The sequence below is a fragment of the Pteronotus mesoamericanus genome, unplaced genomic scaffold, assembly GCF_021234165.1.
Source record: "Pteronotus mesoamericanus isolate MK-2021 breed Mesoamerican mustached bat unplaced genomic scaffold, CSHL_Meso_final contig_130, whole genome shotgun sequence".
Lineage (NCBI taxonomy): Eukaryota > Metazoa > Chordata > Mammalia > Chiroptera > Mormoopidae > Pteronotus > Pteronotus mesoamericanus.
In genome coordinates this window covers 2,865,185-2,886,065 of record NW_026555060.1, presented here as the reverse complement: position 1 = coordinate 2,886,065, position 20,881 = coordinate 2,865,185, and the positions used below count along the sequence as shown (strand labels likewise).

General features: G+C 34.8%; 1 protein-coding gene across 1 annotated transcript; it reads right to left on the bottom strand.

Moving 5' to 3' along the window:
* Positions 1-1,037: 1,037 nt before the first annotated feature.
* AFP (alpha fetoprotein) lies at positions 1,038-20,109 on the bottom strand. Its single transcript, XM_054589804.1, has 14 exons — positions 20,025-20,109; positions 19,004-19,055; positions 17,908-18,040; positions 15,761-15,972; positions 14,511-14,643; positions 13,173-13,270; positions 10,423-10,552; positions 8,343-8,557; positions 6,396-6,528; positions 5,760-5,857; positions 5,050-5,188; positions 3,280-3,503; positions 2,017-2,149; positions 1,038-1,082 (listed from the first exon to the last, which is right to left on the bottom strand). The coding sequence occupies exons 1-14, from the start codon at positions 20,107-20,109 to the stop codon at positions 1,038-1,040; spliced, it is 1,830 nt and encodes a 609-aa protein (XP_054445779.1).
* Between the last annotated feature and the right edge of the window lie 772 nt (positions 20,110-20,881).

Sequence of the window (20,881 nt, the reverse complement as noted above, 5' to 3'; positions counted from 1 at the left end):
CCAGAACAGCACCTGGCACCCAGTGAATGCTCAATAAACATTTGTGGAATAAAAAAAATTAATTGATGGAAATACTAATTATATTCAATTAAAACAACTATAGTGCATTAACACTTATGTTCTCAAATGTCAGTGAATAGAGAACTGAACAAGAATGAGAAAAGGAGAGACTAAACTTGGACTAGAATCATTCTTGATGGATTCTATAAAACAATTTCTTTTCTCCAGCTCATCTGTTATAATGCTTAAGTAGTTATTTAATGAAAGATGTGCCTTGGCAGTGCAAAACAGTGCTTAACTTGAGAATATATTTTTGGTTCACCATGTACTTTAGACCTTAGTATTATAAATCCATCCTTGATTGGATTTAATCTCCTACCACAGCCAATACTGGATGTGTTTTGATGAGAATCTGCTTCCGACAATTATATACGAAACCACTTAAAGAAATCACCTGTAGATTTTCATAAATAAGCAGGTAGAAAAAAGGAAATATTTGAAGATACTTTATTTCTGTGATAAGGAAATCTCACATAAAAGTCTTCATCATTTTATTAATTCATAAAAAGTACTAAAATCATTAAAAATTAAAAAGTTCACACCAAACCCTCAAGGCACATTTTATTGTCTCTTCACCCTGTAATATGAAGAAATGTATATTAAGTACTAATTAAGTTAATTAAATAGATTGAATAAATAAATTAAGTAAGTACTAATTAAGTACTAGGTGCAGAAGGTAACTGGTTTATTATTTTATATCAGAGAAATATTAGATAAAAAGGAAGTTCTTCTGATGGCTTTCTCTGAAGCCTTTGAATTAACCTCAAAGAATTTTGAGTTAGTTGAATCACTGATTTAACATTGTGGCCATAATTTTGTTTCAGTGTCTTTAAAATACAGTTTTTAATTGAGTTGCATTTCTCTGTTAAGAAATGCATTTAATGGTAGTTCTTTGGATGCATTTCACTGTAGTCTGATATTTGGGAGAAAATCAGCATTATTTAGTCTAGTCCAAATTTTTTATTACCTGAAGGAATTTAAACTCCCAAAGCAGCACGAGTTTTTGAAATTAGTTTGGGACCCTGCAAATTAAGAATAAATAAGAATCATCAGATAAAGAAATGGATGACTGTGCCAGTCATGCAGTTAATTTTTTACTATCCAAAGGTGAATTCACATGTTTATAGGTTAACCAAGCTAAAAATAAAGATATACATTTCTGATGCCTACAAGCTGGGACAGTGGATGCCAGAGAGAGAAAAAAATATATTCATATCAATAGTAGATTTTGTTTTTTTACACTAATCTCTAAAACACAGCCAAATACTGATAAATGCACACACTCAGGCACACTAATTATATTACCTATTGGAAAACTAAACATTTCTGAACATTACTTTTGTAATTTAAATAAAAATATCTAAACTTCTGCATTATGAAATAGATAAAATTGGGGGGAAAAGCTATTATAGAATATATTTTTAAAATATAGTGATGCTATACTTAAATATGTTTAATAATACAAACTAAAGGTTTACAAAATGTAGCCAATTACAAATTCAGCTAAAACTGCTAAGTAATTACATTAAGATAATCCCTAATTACTACTCTACTAATATTCAAAGGCATGCTTCCAAATGAGTTCAGGTATATTTTCTATAAATATTCCCGCAGTATTCTGTTCGCACAATTCATTTGTTAATAAATTATTTTAATCCATTTAGCTGAACTGATAAATTTTAGGTCAGAAACTGTCTAAATTATCATCAGTTAATTATATATTCACTTTATTTTTCTTTCTACTAAGAAATAAATCAAAATTACTAATTCTATTAATATTTTTAAACATTTTACTTCTTTCTACTATTTGGTGAGAAAACTGTTTCCATTTCTAAATCAAATGTAAATCTATCTGGCATTATTTTAAAGTTATAGATTAATGGGCTGTTCTTTTCATTATTCACTGCAGAAAATTCTGTACCAAGTATTCTGAGTCTGAAAATGAGCTGCACATACCTCTTCTGCAAAGCAGACTTCCTGTTCTTGACCTTGGCAGCACTTTTCCAGCAGGCCAGAGAAATCTGCAATGACAGCTTCAAGTTGTTCCTCTGTTATTTGTGGCTTTTGCTTCACAAGGTTAATGAGAAACCTATGGTTTAAAACAAAACAAAACACAAGGGAAATCTGTTATGCAATGATATTTTTCTAAAGCCTTCCCAGTAGAAAATTTTCAGAGCCTTAGCAACCCTCACCATAAACCGTCTTTCCATCAACCCATAATCAGACTTAGCTCATATACCTTGTCTAATACTTTCATTAGAAAGACAGGCTAGAAACATGCCAAGTGTTCTACTGGCCTGCATTTGTGCAGATTACAGAGGAAATACTGTTTCATAGTTCCACCATACTTATACATAGTGAAATGCAGTCTTTTTCTTACTTATCTAGAATATCCTTTCCAATTCTCTCCTCTAAATTGTCATATCCTTACTCAAAGGCCCAGATTTCCCAACACCTGCCATCAATAATTATGACACTGCTACCTGAGCACTGGTGATAATAATTGTCTGCTCTATTCATTTAGCAATACTTTCACGTTGGAATTAATGTTGAATGGAACAATAAGAACGGCTTGCCAGAGGAGGTAGCATTCTTACTGTACCTTGAAACATGTCCCAGAATTTAACAGAGAAAATAGGGAAGAACACATTTTCCAAAATGAAGGAAGATCATTCACAAAGCAAGAGAGTGTTAAAATGTATGGGAATTTGGACGCCGTAAGTTTTACTGACTTACATTACTATCACCATTACAGAATGCCTCCCACAATGAATTGAAATGTGCATTCCATTCCTTAACACCCACACTTCATGGCTGAATCAAGCATTATGGTTATTCTCTTCAAAGAGTAAATAAGGTGAAAACAATTCAGTAGTGCTTTGGAATGAAAGTACCCAGACTTACTGCAAAGATATATCCTAATTTCCCAAAATAGATTGCTCATTTTCCTCAGCCTCAAAAATAACAATACCACAATAGTTACAATGGAGGCTGTTTTTACAAACAGGGAATTGTCTGCCTTACTAAATTTTCCCAGACCTACATCCCAGTGAGGCTATGAAGGCACTGAGAGAAAACCATCTTGAAAACCACTTTAAGTGTTTTGGAGTAATAACGTTCTCCTGATGAGCCCAAGAGTGTTGGGTATGTAGCACAGAAATATCAACTGCTCTTTGGTGTTGTCACTCTTCTCCATGCTAGCAAATAGCAATTTCTTACTGTTGCTTCATTGTTTGCAGGGCTACGCCCTGAGCTTGGCATAGATCCTTATGGAAGATGAACTTGTCATCAGAGAATGGTGGAGGGACATATGTTTCATCCACCACCAGGCTGCTGAAGCATGGTCTCCTGTTTGCATACGAAGAAGTGCAGCACTGGCCAACAGCAGGGTTTATAGGAGCCTCTCCATGCCTGATGCATAACTGTCCAATAATAAGATCAGCCTAGTTAGGAGAATGAGGAAAAAAACAAGGGGATTGAGCATTAGCCGTAAAATTGACTCTGGTTTTCCGGAAATTGTTACAATAAATTTTAAGTATGGTAACTTTTAATTAATATTACTAGAAATTTGCTGTCTTTGTAGGATCATGCGTTGCTACATTCTAGATTCTTGTTTACCCATTTGTTTGGCATGAACCTCAGCATTTAGTGACAGGTGTTCTATAGGTGATGTTGAAGACAATCCCTTCTGCTATTTAGGTCAGCTATTCAAAACACGCTTCCAAAGAGGAGAAAAGAAGTCTCTGCCTCAATCTAGGAAATCAATACATGGCTTACATTTTCCCTATTTATCTTGTTGACTTTTCTATTTTACTTTTGGGATCCAGAGAATCTCTTTTTGAAGGTAAGAATAGCACAAACATAGTCATTCTTAACTGAAAAGAAATAGGGCATGTGTGTGCATGTATGTCCTTAAGGTTTTCCTAATGTAGAACCCTCCCAACTTCCACACTTTGGAGATATTTCTTAACTACCTACTAATAACTTGTAATAAGGGCCAATACATTTTGTGTGCACGCTACGTAATAGGCTAATCACGAGTGAGTTGGGAACATTACCTTGTGACAGCCATCTTATGAGGGTGGCACAATTTTTGTTCTCAAATGTCAGATGAAAAAGCTCAAGCTCAGTGAGACAACTAGCCTCCCCAATGACATGACCAACAAGTGTTAAAAGTGGGAAGGGACTGAAGACAGGAGCCCTCCAGAACAAACTCCCGAACCATCACACCATCCTGCATCTCTGCATCCTCCCAACAGGTAGAATTTGGTAAATGATAAAGATGATGCTTAATCACAGGAAATTCTCCTTTTCCTTCTAATCTTTGGTCAAAAGTTTTAGGACATGAAAACTAACTAGCAAATCATTCCTCATCATCAAAAAGGGGAAAGGGAAAATTTTATATACAATTTTGGTCACAATTGTGACTTTAAGGGAAAAAATAATGAAAAATAAAACCCTGTATTCATATGTAGGACACTAGTGACATCAGTCATTTTACTACTGAGAACATGAGATTTATCCTTTTTTGTACCTTATACCTTGTCAAAGGGAACAAATTATTCCTAAGACCACAGTAAGAAGATTGTACTACAAAAGGTAAAAATAGAAGTATGGCTAAAATAAAATGACTGATTTTAAGTCATCAAAGATGAAGCTTATTTTTTCTTTTAAACATTAAAATAAGCATTTAGTGAACAAGAAAAGGAAATCGTGAATTGAATGATGAGAGAAATCATTCTCTCTTCCCTTTATGTAAAGCTTGCTCAGACATTGTTGAAAAAACTATTTGCACTTCCACCAGCTGTTCTAGAAGGGCAGGAAGCCTGGCCACATGCTAACTATCCAGAGCTGAGTTCTTATACCCTCTCCAACTGTAACTGACTGCTAAGTCACCTCCACATTGGTTTTTGCCATTTTCCCTCAATGGGAATGATGAGACCATTTCAAACAGGGCAGAAACAAGATGGGACTAGACAAGACACTCACCGCGCCCTCACCACAGGCCAGTTGTTTCTCCTCACTGAGCTGGCAACAAGCAGCTGCTGCGATTGCCATTTTCCTGGTGTAGGCCAGCAGCTCCGGTGGGCTCAGCTGAGGGGCTTTCTTTGTGTAAGCAACCAGAAACCTGAAAGGCATTTTTTCACCAGATCCTGCTGAGTCATTCACGAGTTTTTGGACTCGCTTCTCAAAGATCCTCTTTTGGTATCAGAAGACATGAATTCATTTTATCATCCACATGGTATTTGGATCAACTTTTGAGATGTGATTATTCTACCAACCACTCCTTGTGTATTTCCCTTATATCAACATATCACAGTGGGAAACAAACTCTAGGCAGAAGGTTGACTCCTATTCCCTGCATCAGAAGCTTCATTGATTTTAACTTTGATCTTTTGGTGTTTTAACTAGGACAGACTATGATGGAATAGATATCTTTCCTGCAAAAATTTGCATGATTTGGGGGAACCCAAAGCTGATGCCACAGATCAGACTTCACAGGCTATTCTTGTTGCTTCCTAAACCAGGGGAATGGGGATGAAGCCTTCTCAGGGAAAACTGGGTGGTCACATTACACTGACTGCTGATCTGAAAAAGGAGTTGAAATTAGAGTAGCCATGGGTGACTAATGTAGGTGTATGTTTCCCTCACCAGTTCATAATTTTAAATTACTAAAAATATGGCTTAATAAGACATACGCATTTTGTAAGTAATATTCTCCTAGCTTCTGGAAGAGACCGCAGCTTCGCTTTGCCAACGCTTGGCTCTCCTGGATATATTTCTCCAATTCTTCTTCCTGACAATACAAGCATTATTACAGACATTTTTTTTCTCTTCTTAGACACTTAACTTTGTATGTAAAAATTGCCCAATAATACTTTATTCTATGATGATACAAATCTTAGAGAAAGCAATTGAGAAGAATTTTTTAAATTTAAAGATGACAAAGTTTGAATTGTGAGAAATAAAGCAAATGGACTCTGGGAAGATTAAGTTTAAAACTTTGTGAATCACCAAGCTATTTGATGACAGAATTCAGTCTTTGGGTTAAGGATTACAGTTCTTCCTATACAAATTCTTGCCTTTCTTAAGTTGTTTTAAAAAATGAGTATTTATTTTTATTCAGAAAAGAACTTTTGAGTATCATTTTTATTTCAAAAGTAAGCCACTAGTTATTGACAACTAAGTTAATAACTACTTAATAGCTAGATGCTAGTAAACAGATATAATGAGCTATTAGTTAATAACTAGATACTTTCAAACTAACAGCATATTTTAATGGATGACATCAATCCAGTAGTTCAGATTCTGCTTAAAAAGCTAGAGCAATTTACCCCTTTATCCTGGCATTCAAGAGTGTTTTGAGACTGGGAACATTTCTCCAATAATTCCTGATATCCTTTAGCAACTCTTAGAATTACTGGGACAGCAAACTTAGTATGTCTTCTTGAATATTCATAAGTAAATCTGAAATAAGTGTGAAAAAAATCATATTATTAAAATTAAGAGAAAAATTTTTCCTTTGTTATATGGCAAGCAGAAGTTAAAACCAAAATAAATAACCCTGGGAATCAAATATAATTTAAACTATATGCATGACAAAACTATTAGTACAAACTATAATCCCTCAATTGTTTTAAAATGGTGCCCCATGTCTTCCTTTGCATCTTTCATTTTGGCTTTTTAATTGTGGATTTTACATTTATTTACTCAACAAATAATTTTCCGGTGCTGACTCTATGCAAGCATTCTTTAAGCAGCAAATTTTCAATAATGTATAAGATAAAATGCCTGACCTCTCAAAAACATACATTATAGCTCTGGCCACTGTGACTCAGTTGGTTGGAGTGTGGTCCCACAAACTGAAAGGCAGTGGGCTTCCCTCCTGGTCGGGGCACATGACTAGGTTGCACATGCCTAAGGGCCTGTGAGAGAGGCAACCTATCGATGTTTCTATCTCACACTGATGTTTCTCCCCCTCTCTCTCCCTCCCTTCCCCTCTCTCTAAAATCAATAAGCATGTCCTCAGGTGAAGATTTTTTAAAAAAAGAGTACATGATGGGGAGGCAGAAACAAATAAATGAGAAGTAGGTGATCTAATTTTCAGTAGTGATAAATAAATGAAGACAAAGAAAGTTAGAAGAGAGAGAAAGAGTTGACATCTAAGTTAGAGTGTGTGGTCAAGAAAATTCCCTTTGAGTGGCTCTTTTGGACCAGATATCTAGGTGAAAGGAGCCATGCAGGTATCTGGAGGAATATCATTCTCAGCTGAGAAATTTCTACTGCAAAGAACCTTTCCAACTGAAGAGCTGCTTCTATTACATAAACAATAAGCTGTGGATGTGTATGGATGTATAAATTGAAACATAATTCTTGAACTTGCTAATTGTATTCCCAGGTTGTAGAAAGAGATTATGTTAGTTCTGCCAGCAATAAATTGTCAATATGGGTTCTTAAATCTTGACTTTGTTCTTATTTGCATAATTTTATTTAGCAATGCAAACAATGTATGGATGTCTAAATTTAATGTGCCAATAAACTAATATCCTCAAGGAATATCAAAGAGAAAAAGGGAAAATTACTACATTAGAAACAGACTCTTAAATTTAGAAAGACCCTTGGAGATCATTAAGTATAATGTCCTAAGAGCGGCACAAATCCTTCCTCTAATAGTGTCCATAGATGTCCAGATACATGCTATACAATAAAGGAAAATGTTAACTGTGCTTCTCTGAAAGGCAAACAGAATAACATGTCATATCAATTACATTACAACAAACTACTATACTGTGTCTTTAAACATCTTTTTATTTTCTTACAAAAACAAAACATGAATTTAATAAATAGTAAATAAACTTTTCCAATAAAAGCCCTTTTAACTAGCATTATCTATCAAGTTCTATTTGGGGGGATTTTTAAAACATGTTCAGTGAGAAAGCACATTCTTAATCACAAACCCTTATTATTACAAAAATATTCACATTCTATGTGGAAGTTCAATAGTGATCTTTATATGAGTAACCCATACAGGGATGGCAATACTTCAAATTCCAGAGAAATTCATGCAAAATAAAATACAGCCTAAAAACAAGCCAGTTAATAATAGATTTCCTTCCTTATTCCCTAGTTATCTGTTAAATATATTTTAGTTCAAGACAGCCTACCATTATTCTCACACACGGAGCTCAAAAACCATAGCCTTCCCTCCCCATTTCAACCACACAAAGCTGTTCACCACATAATCCTTGCTTGTGTAAACATAATTTATAGACTGTGTTTACCTTGCCATGAAGAGATCTTTTTCCTTTGAAGAAAATTGGTTGAAATCTCTCTCTCCTAAAAACCTGTTTAGAGTTGGAGCTATGCCTTCAGGTTTGTCATCATTTTCTGCATGAATTATGCATTGACCAAGTTCAAGTGTGGGTAATTTGCAGCATTCTGCTATTTTGCTTGAGAGAATATCTTGTTGAGAACATATGTAGTACATAATTTTTCCCTGTAATAGGAAAAATATAGTATAAATTTTTAAGGTTTATTCTTACTGTAAGACCTCAAGACCAGTTTTAGTAAGGAAAGAAGGAAAAGGGGGAGGGAGGAAAAGAGAAAAAGGAAGGATAAAATAGGAAGGAAAGAAGGAGGAGGAGGAGAAGGAAGACATTTTATATTGTCACCTATTTTAGTGCTTTCTCCAATTTGTGTTTCCTCACTCCTCTCCACCTACCCGTTTGGTCAATTTTTCTTTTGATAGATAAAGACAGCTAAAACCTACTGATTTATTTTAATAGGAAGCTTTTAAAACCAAGAGAGAAATGTACTCCTCAAGCCAAATTACATGCACATTTATGTATATATTTCTATTAGTATTGAAATTTGCTACTAGGCATTTGCTGTTGATGTAGTAACATGGAGAGCAAACTGCTCCATCGCTAACTAAACAATCTGCAGTGACCCACTATGACCTCCAGAGGGCAGTCTATAGATAATAAAATGACAGTGCACCTAAGTGGCCAGAAAGAAGCAGAATTTACACATTCCAGTGACAGGATTGAATATTTGTGCATTCTCAGCAAGGACAATTAGAACTCATTATTCATTCATTAAAGTAAAACTTACACACAATATGGAAATTAATGTTCGCACTTTAAAAGGAAAAGTAGTTATAAGCTCCAAAAATTGAAAAACCAATTTTTAAAAAATGACTATACAAATTAATAAAATTACCAATTAAAACTGAGAAAACAGACCTCAGAGAGAGACAAAATAGTGTCTTTCACTGTCCCTTATATGCAGGTGAATACTTCTAAAAGTAAAAATGAATGAAATAAGAAAACCTGTCTTTGTGGCAACCTCCTCTCAGTCCATCTTCTCCAACTCCTTACACCAGGATCCCTGCCTGAGCTCAGAGACTGTTACCCTCAGTCCTTCCTGCAGCCTTGGCTTCTTGCTGACATGTCAGACTATCTCAGCCGAATTGCCACTGAAACGAACATTTTATCTTCACTTTCAACTTTCTGGAAACCATGTTTAAGCCTCCGTGGAGAAGAAGATATATCATACAGACCAGAGAGACAGTAATTTGGAGGATAGACAGGCCTCTTGTACAATATCTAGGAATCATAGTGTTGGCCCAAATAGACCAATGCCACATTGCCTACGCTGTAATTCTGTTGTTTGGGTGGTTTGGTTTTGGTGGTTAATTCTCCTAGAACCCTTTATTTGCACCTCTCTTTGGGACGGCTAGCTTTACCTTATAGAATAGTTTTTTGTGTTATTTTTGTTGTGTCTGTGTTACTTTGTTGTATTCATATGCTAGCTATATGAATATATAATACATTTTCTCACAGGTGCCAGGCATGGAGCTGGTAGCCTGCAGCAATAACAATAAATGAAAGACAGTCCCTCACCCCAAGGAGGTTGCCAGTCCTATCTCCCCATCAGCCTATAAATGCCTTGAGGTAAGTTTGTACTTTAATAACAAACGTCCCTCACAGTGGCTACTACATACGAATTATTTAATATATATTTGTCAAATAAAGGAACAAACAGATAAAAAAACAAAGACACTAAAAATGAAGAGTCTGCCCCCCAAATTATGTGAAGGCCTTCTGAGAGGTTACCACCTCCTTTAGAAGTAAGCATGAATGAGCGCTGGCCTCCGAAGAGGAGAGCATCCCTTAAGTGAAAGGCAGGATCTACAAAAGAATTCTTTCCACTAGCATGAAGTCTGTAACTTCACTGAGTCAACTAGTTACCATAATCTGTGACCAACTCAAGCCAAAAAGGCTCCTCCCAATGAGCATAAGAGCAAAGGAAAGAAAAGGGAGTGGAAATAGCTCTTTTTCAGGGAGTAAGACTCTTCACCCCGTCCTGCAGACACTCCAGGACATCTCCTCTGCAACACTCCTCGTGCGTGTGAGCCACATCCAGGACCAGTTTCTGAATTTCCGTGAAATTAGCTTTGGGAAACTTTTGACTCAGTTTTGTAATGGTTCTAGAGGAGGGGAAAAGAATTAGAAATTAGTCCTGGTTATCTATCAAAATTAAATAACATTATAGAGTAGTAATATAGTTACAGCTCCAAAGCCCTGCAGTGTTCTTATTGTTTAAACAGAAAGGAAAAGTGTTGAGTCTTGTAGATTGCTGTCCAATCTCCCAAGGCAGTGGCTCTGTAAGTTATGACCTGGCCCCACAAATGGTTTGGAAGTGATTTATCTTTACCTAAAACACTTCCTTTGACTTGTGATGAAAGCATTCTTTGCTGTTCACCCCTAATGCTGACCACTTAGGATCAGAGTAGTGAGTGGGGTGAAAAAAATTAAAAAGGATAAACAATTAAGAAATGGAAAATTAAATGATAATCATTTTTTACTTGGAAAGGAAAAAAATACTTCTGAGAATACAAGGAGGGGGTGAAAATCAATAAAATGGGTCAAGAAAGTGGAGCAGATTAAACATTCAGATGTGTCATGATGTCAAGGAATGTAGTATGGCCCGAAAAGGAAGTAAGAAAAAAAATCTTGTTCCTTCCACACATCTCATTAGATTGAAGAGATGGCTAGATGAAACCCCTACTTCCTGAAGCAGCTGATGGTGTTTTACTAATGAATATGGATTTTCTTCACAACATTTAAGTTAAATTACTTATGGATATCAAATGATAAAATCATTGCAGTAATATCTAATTTATATTTATTACTAAGATAAGTTTAAATAAGCCAATTCATAAATCAAGCTTTAAGTTTCTAACAGAGTGAGAGGGTAGAACATAAGTTTGGCCTCTTCCAAGAAGAAATTTCAGCCTATCTTGACCTAACTCCATGACTAAAAACTTTAATCTAGGTGTGTACTGTGTCATTTCACAAACAAATAAACAAAGAAATAAAATATGAATGCATATAATAATACTCTGATTAGAAGATAAGCTGTCTTGCTATACTAGAAATATTTCATCCTAAATTTTGAAGAGTATTTTAACCAGTTATATAGTTTAAAATTTTCTAGTAGCCTCATTAAAAAAGTAAAATAAAGCAAGTTAAATGAACTTTCACAATATATTTTAACATCACATATCAAAAAATATAATTTAAAAAATATCATTTTAACACAGAAAACAGACTAATGGTTGCCAGATGGGAGGGAGATTGGGGAGGCTGGGTGAAAAAGGTGAAGAGTTTAAGAAGTTCAAATTGGCAGATACAAAACAGTCACAGAGATCTAAAGGACAGCAGAGGGATTATGGTCAATAATATGGTAGCAACTATGTATGGTGCCAGGTGGGTACTTGAAATATCTGGAGAATCACTTTGTAAAGTATGTAGTTAACTAATCATTATGCTGTACACCTGAAACTAATACAAAATAATATTGAATGCAAACTATAACTGAAAAACAAAATTTAAAAAATATATATCATTTTAATATGTAATCAACATAAAAATTTATAATGAGATACTGTGCATTCTCTTCTTCATAATAAGTCTTTGACATCAGGTGTATATTTTACACTTAGAGCACAGTTCCCCATTTGCACAGTGGCGGCCATATTGGATAGCACACCTAAACTGTTGGTAGTCTGATTCTTATACGTGACTTTAATGTCTCATTGTCAGGGTATAAACAATTAGAGATCACTGACATAGTAGACAAATAGGTATAATGAAAATAAATAATGACAAGGACCTAGAAAAACTGGCTTCTGATGTCCAGCATTGCGGTCTTGGGTAAAGTACTTTAATTTCTCTGGCCTTCAGGTTATTCATACATAAAAATGAAGAAATTGGACTAGATAATTTAACTGGGTTTATATTATATTCCTATTTATTAAAACAACATAGATAGAATATGAAGTAGGGGTAAAATGGATGGATGGATAGATGATAGATAGATAGACAGATAGATAGATAGATAGATAGATAGGGATGGTAGATTGGTAGAAAAAGATAATCAAGAAAAAAGAGATAAGGCAAATATGCCAAGTGAAAGAGTTAATATGGTCAATTGAAAAATTCTAAACTTGGCTTTGATATTTTTAGCAGCTGGGACAAGAAAACAAACTTCAGTGAATGATATTGCTTTCATCATCTAGGGGAATACAACCTAATTCTTCAAACATGAGGATTTTTTATCTCCTGACACTAGATTCCAACGTTATTGACTTAAGTAAATATTTTCCTAGGAAGGAACAATTGACATAATGGACTTCATGGCAGACTAGGAGGCAGAATTAATATTAAAAACTTGTTCTTAAGCCAAAAATATTAATGGACACATCAGTGAAGACTAGTCTATTTTGAAGAGAATCTGGGAAAACGTAGGGTAATGAGGTATAATTTGATTGCAGGCCAGGAACTTAAGAGTATCTAAACTAGATCAACGGTATAAACCTCAGAAGTCTTCTCTAAGTATTTTCTTGTCTAGGTTAATAAATGTGAAACAGCAGATTGATCTGTTAGCTTCCTTCCAATCCTAAGATTTCATGATTCTTAATCACATTAGCTCTCATCAAGGGAATCTTCATTTCCTACACTAGTGACAAAGAGAAAATGAACTTAGATTGTAAAATGATAGTTTTGCAGACCTCACCTTTTTTCCTAGATAGAACTTAAACTTACATGGCTCTGAAGGTTCGGGGTCCAAAATTTCTCATAACTGCACATACATGTTGATTTAACAAGCTGCTTTCTCTTAATTGTTTTGTAATTGATGCTGCCTACAATTCAAAGAAACAAGGCATCAGGAAAGCATGTATTTTCTTTAATAGGCTCTAATAACTACAGAAACAACAGATATAGGTCAAATGTGGAACTCTATGAAGTTTTTACCAGAAATTATCAATGTAATTCATTTTTGTAGAACTGTATTCATTTATTCATTCTTTTAGATTGGTTTATAAGCATCTATGCCAGATAGATTTTTTTTAAATACTTTAAAATAAAAACCTTTTAACTTTTATATTTGGGACAATAAATAAATAAATAGCTGTAAGATATATTAAAGACTGATAATTAATTAAATATATGCCCGCTCACAAAAAATATTGTATAACAGTCTGTCATTCTGGGAATAGTAATAATTCTTCAAAAATTTTTGTTGTAGGGGTTCGGGTGGCAAGTAATTAATTGTCGATATTATCCGAGCTCTTTGAACCTAAGCAAGCTAATCACTATTCTACACCCAAGTTCTCTTGATTGTTAAATGACAGTAATACAGTTGACCCTCGAACAAGATGAGTTTGAACTGTGCAGGCCCCCTTATATGTGGATTTTGTCAATAAATACCTGTGCTATTTTCAATCTGTGGTTAGGAGTCTGAGGTTGTAGGGGGCTGATTGTATGCACTGATCTATGCCACTGTATATAAGGAATCTGAGCATTTCTGTATTTTGATATCCTGGGTTGGTGGGGGTGGGTGGTCCTGGAACATATCCTCCATGGATACCATGCGTAGTTAAATTTTGAGGGGAGTCAAAAGTTATACACAGATTTTGAAGTTATGGGAGTTGACATTGTCCAAGGGTCAACTGTACTAAACACCTCAGATTTGTTCTAAGGATTAAAAGGAATAGTAAACATAAAGCATTCATCATAGTTTTCTTTTCACTGCTTCCTCTCTTCTCTGCTCCTCCTGTTGTTCTCCCACTCCATCTTCTTTCACTTCTTTCACCTCTTACGCTTCTCTCTCATTTATCACCTCTACATTTGTCTTTCTTTATCTCCACTAGACTCTTTCCTTAATAATAAAATAATTCTGACTGAATGAATAAGTGAATGAATAAAAACAAAACAAATCCAGGTTGTTTAGCCCAAAGATCTTCAGGATACTGAAATATGCTCTATTCTGGAAATGTTATTCCACACAGAAAGCATATTTCTACTTTTTAACTTTGCTTGGTTTTAATGAGTCATAGCCAGATGAAAGTACTGGTTCAGATATTCACACAAATATAATACCTTCATTTGGAAGCATTCAACTGCGTTTTCAGCTTTGCAGCAAAGTGGAATTACTTTGTCATAGTGAGCAGCCAAAGAAAGAAGTGTAGGTGCATACAGGAAGGGATGCCTCCTTGCTATCTCATAGATATATCTGTGAAATGAAATAGAACTGGTAAAGTTTACAAGCACATAAAATAAGACTACTGTTGCTTGGAATTGGACTCCTGAATGTGTTCAAAGAATCACAAAACCATCGTATTTTTCCCATGTTCTATAAAAATATTTTCCTCACTAAAAATCCTCAGGGGAAAGAAATCTGACAACTGATACCATGCGCTAATTTGTGAACAAAATAGGCAGAGATGGTTCTTAGCAAAGTGTCCTTTCGAAAGGCCTACTCAACCGTGTTTCAAGGGTCAGCAACGCCAGACGGCCACTAAGTAAAACAGAATGGTAGATTTAGTTTTCTCCCTCATTAGTGAAGAATGGAATTATCTATCTAGTTAGTCGCCAAAGCTTTTGAGATATTCTAAGGTCAGGTTTCAAAGTCTTCTGGTTTAGAGAGCAACGTAAGAGACACAAGAGATTAAGAGTTCGAAACAGGCTTTCTTAACAGAGAAATTGGGTGCAAACCCCCGCTTGGGGATGTACTAGCAGTATGCCCTCACCCACTTGCTCTGACCTTCTAAACTTTAATCTCCTCATCTGCAAAATGAAAAGGGAAAAAAGAATATAGAGGAAGAGGACAAGGAGACCTCACAGGTAGCTGTGAGCCTTCATCTGATCATATGCGCCAAGCACACATGTTCTTAGAACATCCTAAGTACACAATACATGTTAGGCATGTTTGTGTATATTAAACATTCTTGGGTCACTAACACTTTTTTTTATTTTCAGGGAATTTGTTCAATCCAAAACACCAAACATTTGGCTCCAGAAGGTGTCATTTTGCAAGGTACTGTTATACCCTTGGGCAAACTAAAATTGAGAGGTTAGAGGGGGAAAAACCAAGGTGCACCGCAAGAGGCTGAAGGAACACTGGTGGGCCTGGAGTGGTCCCCACTGCACTCTCTGGCACGCTGCGGAAACAAGGCGCACGGAGAGCTGCTCCTGGAGAGCTAGTCCAGGGCTTCAGGAGGTCAAATGCCAAATGCTATTTCTACTGCTCCGTGTTTGAGAGTACATCTGCAATTTGCAGAAATACTAGACTCTGCTTGGTACTATTCCCTTTCCGGGATTTTAATCTAACTTCTAACTCGGATCCTTACCGGTTCATGAATGCTTCCCTGTTTTCTTCATATTCTTTGCAGCTTGTGACAGGTTCTGGAAGCTGGAAAGGTGGGATGGCTGCGGGAGAGGCCTTTTTGTGTGCTAGGAAACAGCTGTGTCTTTCCCCTTCCCCTTGGCTACAGCAGTCTGAAAGTCCGTGCTTTTCAGAAATTTCCTTCTCATGGCAAATTTCTTCCAGAAAGGCAGAGAGCTATCAGAAAGATTTGTTTTTAATGAAAGACAACTAACTTTAAAAAAATCTGTAAAATGCATTAAAATTTTCCTAATATCCAGAATCAGGACTATGGATTAAGAAAATAATTCCCCATACAAATTTCAACATATGTAGTTTTAGCCAAATGAAATAGTTCTTTTTGATGCCTTTTGGTTTCCAATCTTAAGTAATATACATGATTATTAAAATTTTTATTTTAAATGGGAAAAAGGTCATGCAATATTTTGTTCCCTCCCCTCAAGAAATATGAAATATTTTATTTTTTCTGTGTTATGTTATCAACAGTTTGACCCCATGATAGGTGTAAACTCTCCTTTTTCTATTATAAGCCACTTTTCAGACATAGATACTCATTCCACATGGGACTTTTATGGTGAGACATTGATCTAATATTGGATATTATTTTTAGATAAAAATAAGAATAACTTGAAATTGAAAAAATAATATCAAACATTTTTTGGGGGGTCATAATTACAGATATAGCTAAAATGTTTGAAAATGTACATTTTAAATGTTTGAAACCTTTTTTTTGCCTAAATTTTACCAAGGTCATGACAACACCAATATTCTGAAGAATGACTGTGAGGAATACTGAATTTTATTCATCTCAGGAAACTTTAAATTTAGTTTTTATTACTGCTAATATATAGAGAATCTTGGATATTTCAAGTAAGACTTCCAGTTCCTGATCTACATAAAAATCCTGTCTTTAAGTTTAGAAAGATAAATCACCAATCTAAAATTACCCGAATTTCTCCTCTGAGGTAAAGTTGCAATATGGAATATATATAATTTAATTTATACATATCTTTAGAAGATTATCAGGATAAGCCAAAAATAGAGATGCAAAACAGGGATTTTTATTAAATCACCAAATTCATTGTTGGGAAATAATTTATAAGGGCATCTTCTCTACAATATTCCAGACATATTATCTTTTGGCCACTTCATCAACCCGTTGTGACAAAGGATTCTCTGGACATTTTGTTCCATAATTGGGTAACTTTAATTATTATAAAGTTCGTATCTTGATTGAGATAAAGTAACAATAAGTATTATTTATTGATCTTCTACTTTAGGATATTCTTATGCAGAAAAAGTATTTATTGTTTGTCTGAAATTCACATTTAAGTGAGCTTCACGTTTTGTTACTGATTGTTGGCTAAATCAGGCACTTCTCATTCATCATCATGCAGGAGGTGGTGGGATGAAGTCTCCAGGATGTTAGTTCTGGAGCCCCGTGGCCCAGGTTGAATCCTGGTTGGGTCTGCGATCCCTTAAGCAAGTTACTTAACCTCTCTATGACTCAGCTTCCTCAGCTGAAAGATTAGCATCTGTCTTTTGGATGCTCATAGAGATTTAATGTTCATATTTGTAAGAAAAGCTGATATTCTGCCAATAAACCCCAGCCAGGGCCTCTTGGCTCACTGGACATCCATTCTGATTCATCAGTGCCATCTATGCTCTATGCCATAAAACAGTGCGATCATTAACATGTATGTAACACTCCCTAGAATAATGCTTGTCACTATGTGCTTAATTAAAAATTAATTCCTAGTACTGTTATTATATCATTTTCCATGATATCCTGAAATGGAAGCTGTGACTATTCTTTATTTCATAAATAAGGAATTAAAGCTCCAAGAAGATAGGAAATATGACTGTGGTCTCCCAGATACTCTTATTTCAGGGCCTTCGCTCTTAGTTATCATGCTTCTGTTGTCTCTTTATAATAGGCACTCATTGTTTTTTCTTCTACTCTTTAGCAATTCAGAATTAATCTGATGCCTTGTTCATACATTTCTTTAAATGTTTAAATGCATTTCTCATGTTATCCCTGTATCTTCTCTTCTGCATGTCAAATTTTGGTCAAATATCACACTATTATTATCATTATTATTATTCACTCACCTGGTTCTCTAGACAACCTGCAGTCTGCTCATTGACAGAGGGTTTCTCAATTCCAGTCAAGATATCTTTTGCCATTTTGTTTACTTCCTGATAAGTGGCTTCTTGAACAAACTGGGCAAAAAATATGGTAGCTCTAAAATAAAAATATATATGAATGCTTAAGGAACAGACTTACATCAAGCTTGTTTTTCTCGTTTACTTTATATTTGCTTTTAGTTTCAGTTTTGTTTTGTTTTGTTTTGTTTTTTGTTATGTTGTGACCTATTTAGGGAGTGACCTTTGCTAAAAATTCCTGGGAAATTAGGTTCCAGTCATCCGAGAAAAATATCAGCCTTCTTCTTGTCCCTTTTACCTATAAATTTACATATATCTGTTAAAAATCAAAATAAGTAAATTTCCCATAAGAGTGGTTCTTCCTTTTTGTAATGTAATTGTAATTGAGGGTATCTATATTCTTTATATATATTCTTTTAAATTAAAGCAAAGAATTGGTCATCAGACCTCTGCGTGTGACCACTCTTGGTATAATCAAGGTTTGATCCAAGACTATGGCACTCACGGATTGACCCAAAGTGTTGCTTTAGCAGGTTTCCCTGTGCTAAGGGTAGTAGCAATATTTACTTTTAAATTCCTTACTAGGGCCTTCAGAAGTGGAACAGAAAGATAGCATTCAAAAGAACAATACACCTTCTACAAATAACAGAAAATCGAGTAGTTTACCTCTTCTTTTTCTTTACTAGGATTTAAATAATATTCAGAATAGAGAATACTGTGATATCATCTTACTGGTATCAAGGAGAATTCCTGAATTCTTCTTGATTGTCAATGATCAGATACTAATCTTTAGTTTCTAAAGTCTGATTTGGTTTGTCCCATGGAATTGGAAGGAATCTAGAGGTTAACATCTAAGGCATAGGCCAGCAGCTCAACTTCCTCAATATCAACTTGATATTGAATATAAATGACTTTCTTTGACATTGTCCAATTTATTTTTACAATTTAAAAATCCATAAGGTTACCCAATTTCATTTAATTACTTAACTAAAATTATCATTGCTTTGCATGTTTAAAGTGAATTTATATAAGCAAAACTTACAGGTCTACTAAATTCACCTGGGCAGAGCACTGGGAAGAATCCAATATGGAAGCTGGAAAGCAAAATATACCTCATGAGAAATAGCGTCTTCATTTGCAACTAGGAAAGTAATCATTATTACCTGTAAATGTATGTAAGAAGTATATAGTTTTAGAAATGAAAATAGGGATCATCTATCTAAACATCTTAATTTTGTACTTGAGACAAATAGAAAACTAAGAATTAAAGTTAAGAATAATTTATAGTCGAGTTAGCACTAAAATCCAGATTTTGTATCTTCGAGTTTTTGTGTTTCTCTCCCGTCCTGTGATGCTCTAATAGGCTTGGAAAGCAAATGGTTAAAAGTGTTGATATTAGTCATCCTTTTGAACATGTTTATACCACAGTTTCCTTCCCCATTTGTATCCCAGTCCCACTGTTTCTTATTTAGACAGTCAAATAATGATTTATTTTTTCTAAAGTAAAGAATAAAGATGACCCTTATAGTATTTATTTTACCAGTCTAAGGGAGGTTTTGCATGTAACAGAACCAAGATTATATATATATAAAAAATAAATGCTGTACAAAAATTAATTCAGTGTGAAGAATACACATCATTCATAATGTTAAACACTGCCATAATTTTGTAAACCTCTTGTACAGTTACAAGTTTATCATGCATTTAAAGATATTCACTAATTAGCCCTGGTTGGTGTGTTTCAGTGGATTGAGTGCCGGCCTGCAAACCAAAGGATCACCAGTTTGATTCCCAGTCAGGACACATGCCTGGGTTGTGGGCTAGGTCCCCAGTAGTGGGTGTGTGAGAGGCAACCACACATTGTTGTTTCTCTCCTTCTCTTTCTCTCTCCCTTCCTCTCTCTAAAAATAAATAAATAAAATCTTTAAAAATAGATATTCACTAATTATATATTTTCCCCTGTGTGGAATAGTGTGATAAATAAATCAAGACAAGTGAATATATGCAAATATAAAATTTTTCATATAGAGAAAAGACAAAAAATAAAACACAAAATATCTTACCTATTCCATATGCATTGTTATGCATTGTTCTGGATTCAGTAGTAGTTAGTAGGAAAATGAAAAAAATGGATACCACCCACTTCATGATTATTAGTTATTTTGCTGTTGTAGGCAAAGGTCAGGAAAGAATATTGAAAATCATGCTGAAATTCTTTTATACCCTTCTCAAGCAATACCTGTTAACTAGTAATCTGTTACTGGTATATCTGTTACCTTATTTCCTTAGGTTGAAATAGACAACTTGCCAATAATTAACAGCACAGGATTATTTGTATTTAATGTTCAAGGACACAGGCTTCTTTTGGGTGGAAAAAAAAACTTGCAAATTCATTCCATGTTGCAAATATAACAAATATTCTCCTCAAACTACAGAGTATTCAGAGAGATGATTTTCCCCAAATTATACAATAATTACTTCCTTTCAAATAAAAAAGTTAATGAGGCTATGAAGAAAAGAGACCAGACTTTGTATGAAATTCAACTAAATACATCAATTCATTTGAAAGTATTAACTGAATGCTTGCCACATGCCATGCTCTGGACACATTGAGGAACTCAGGCTTTTGCTGAAGAATGTGTTGCTTGATTATTATGTTGTTGTTTAGCTCAAAAATCCTTTTCACCTGATGTGTATGTCCATAAGGTGCATTTTTAAGTACTTAGTATACTGTGTATTGGTTAACATAGAAAACTTAGAGCACACACCCTGGTGAACCAGGTCCTATAACCATTTTATTTGTTACAAAATAATATTGCATGTGTGCTGGATTTTGAAGTGGGTCAGCTGTACTGTTCACTTAGCAACTCAAGATAATTGTGTTAACACTAAATAAAGAGCACTTACAAAAGCCACCTGA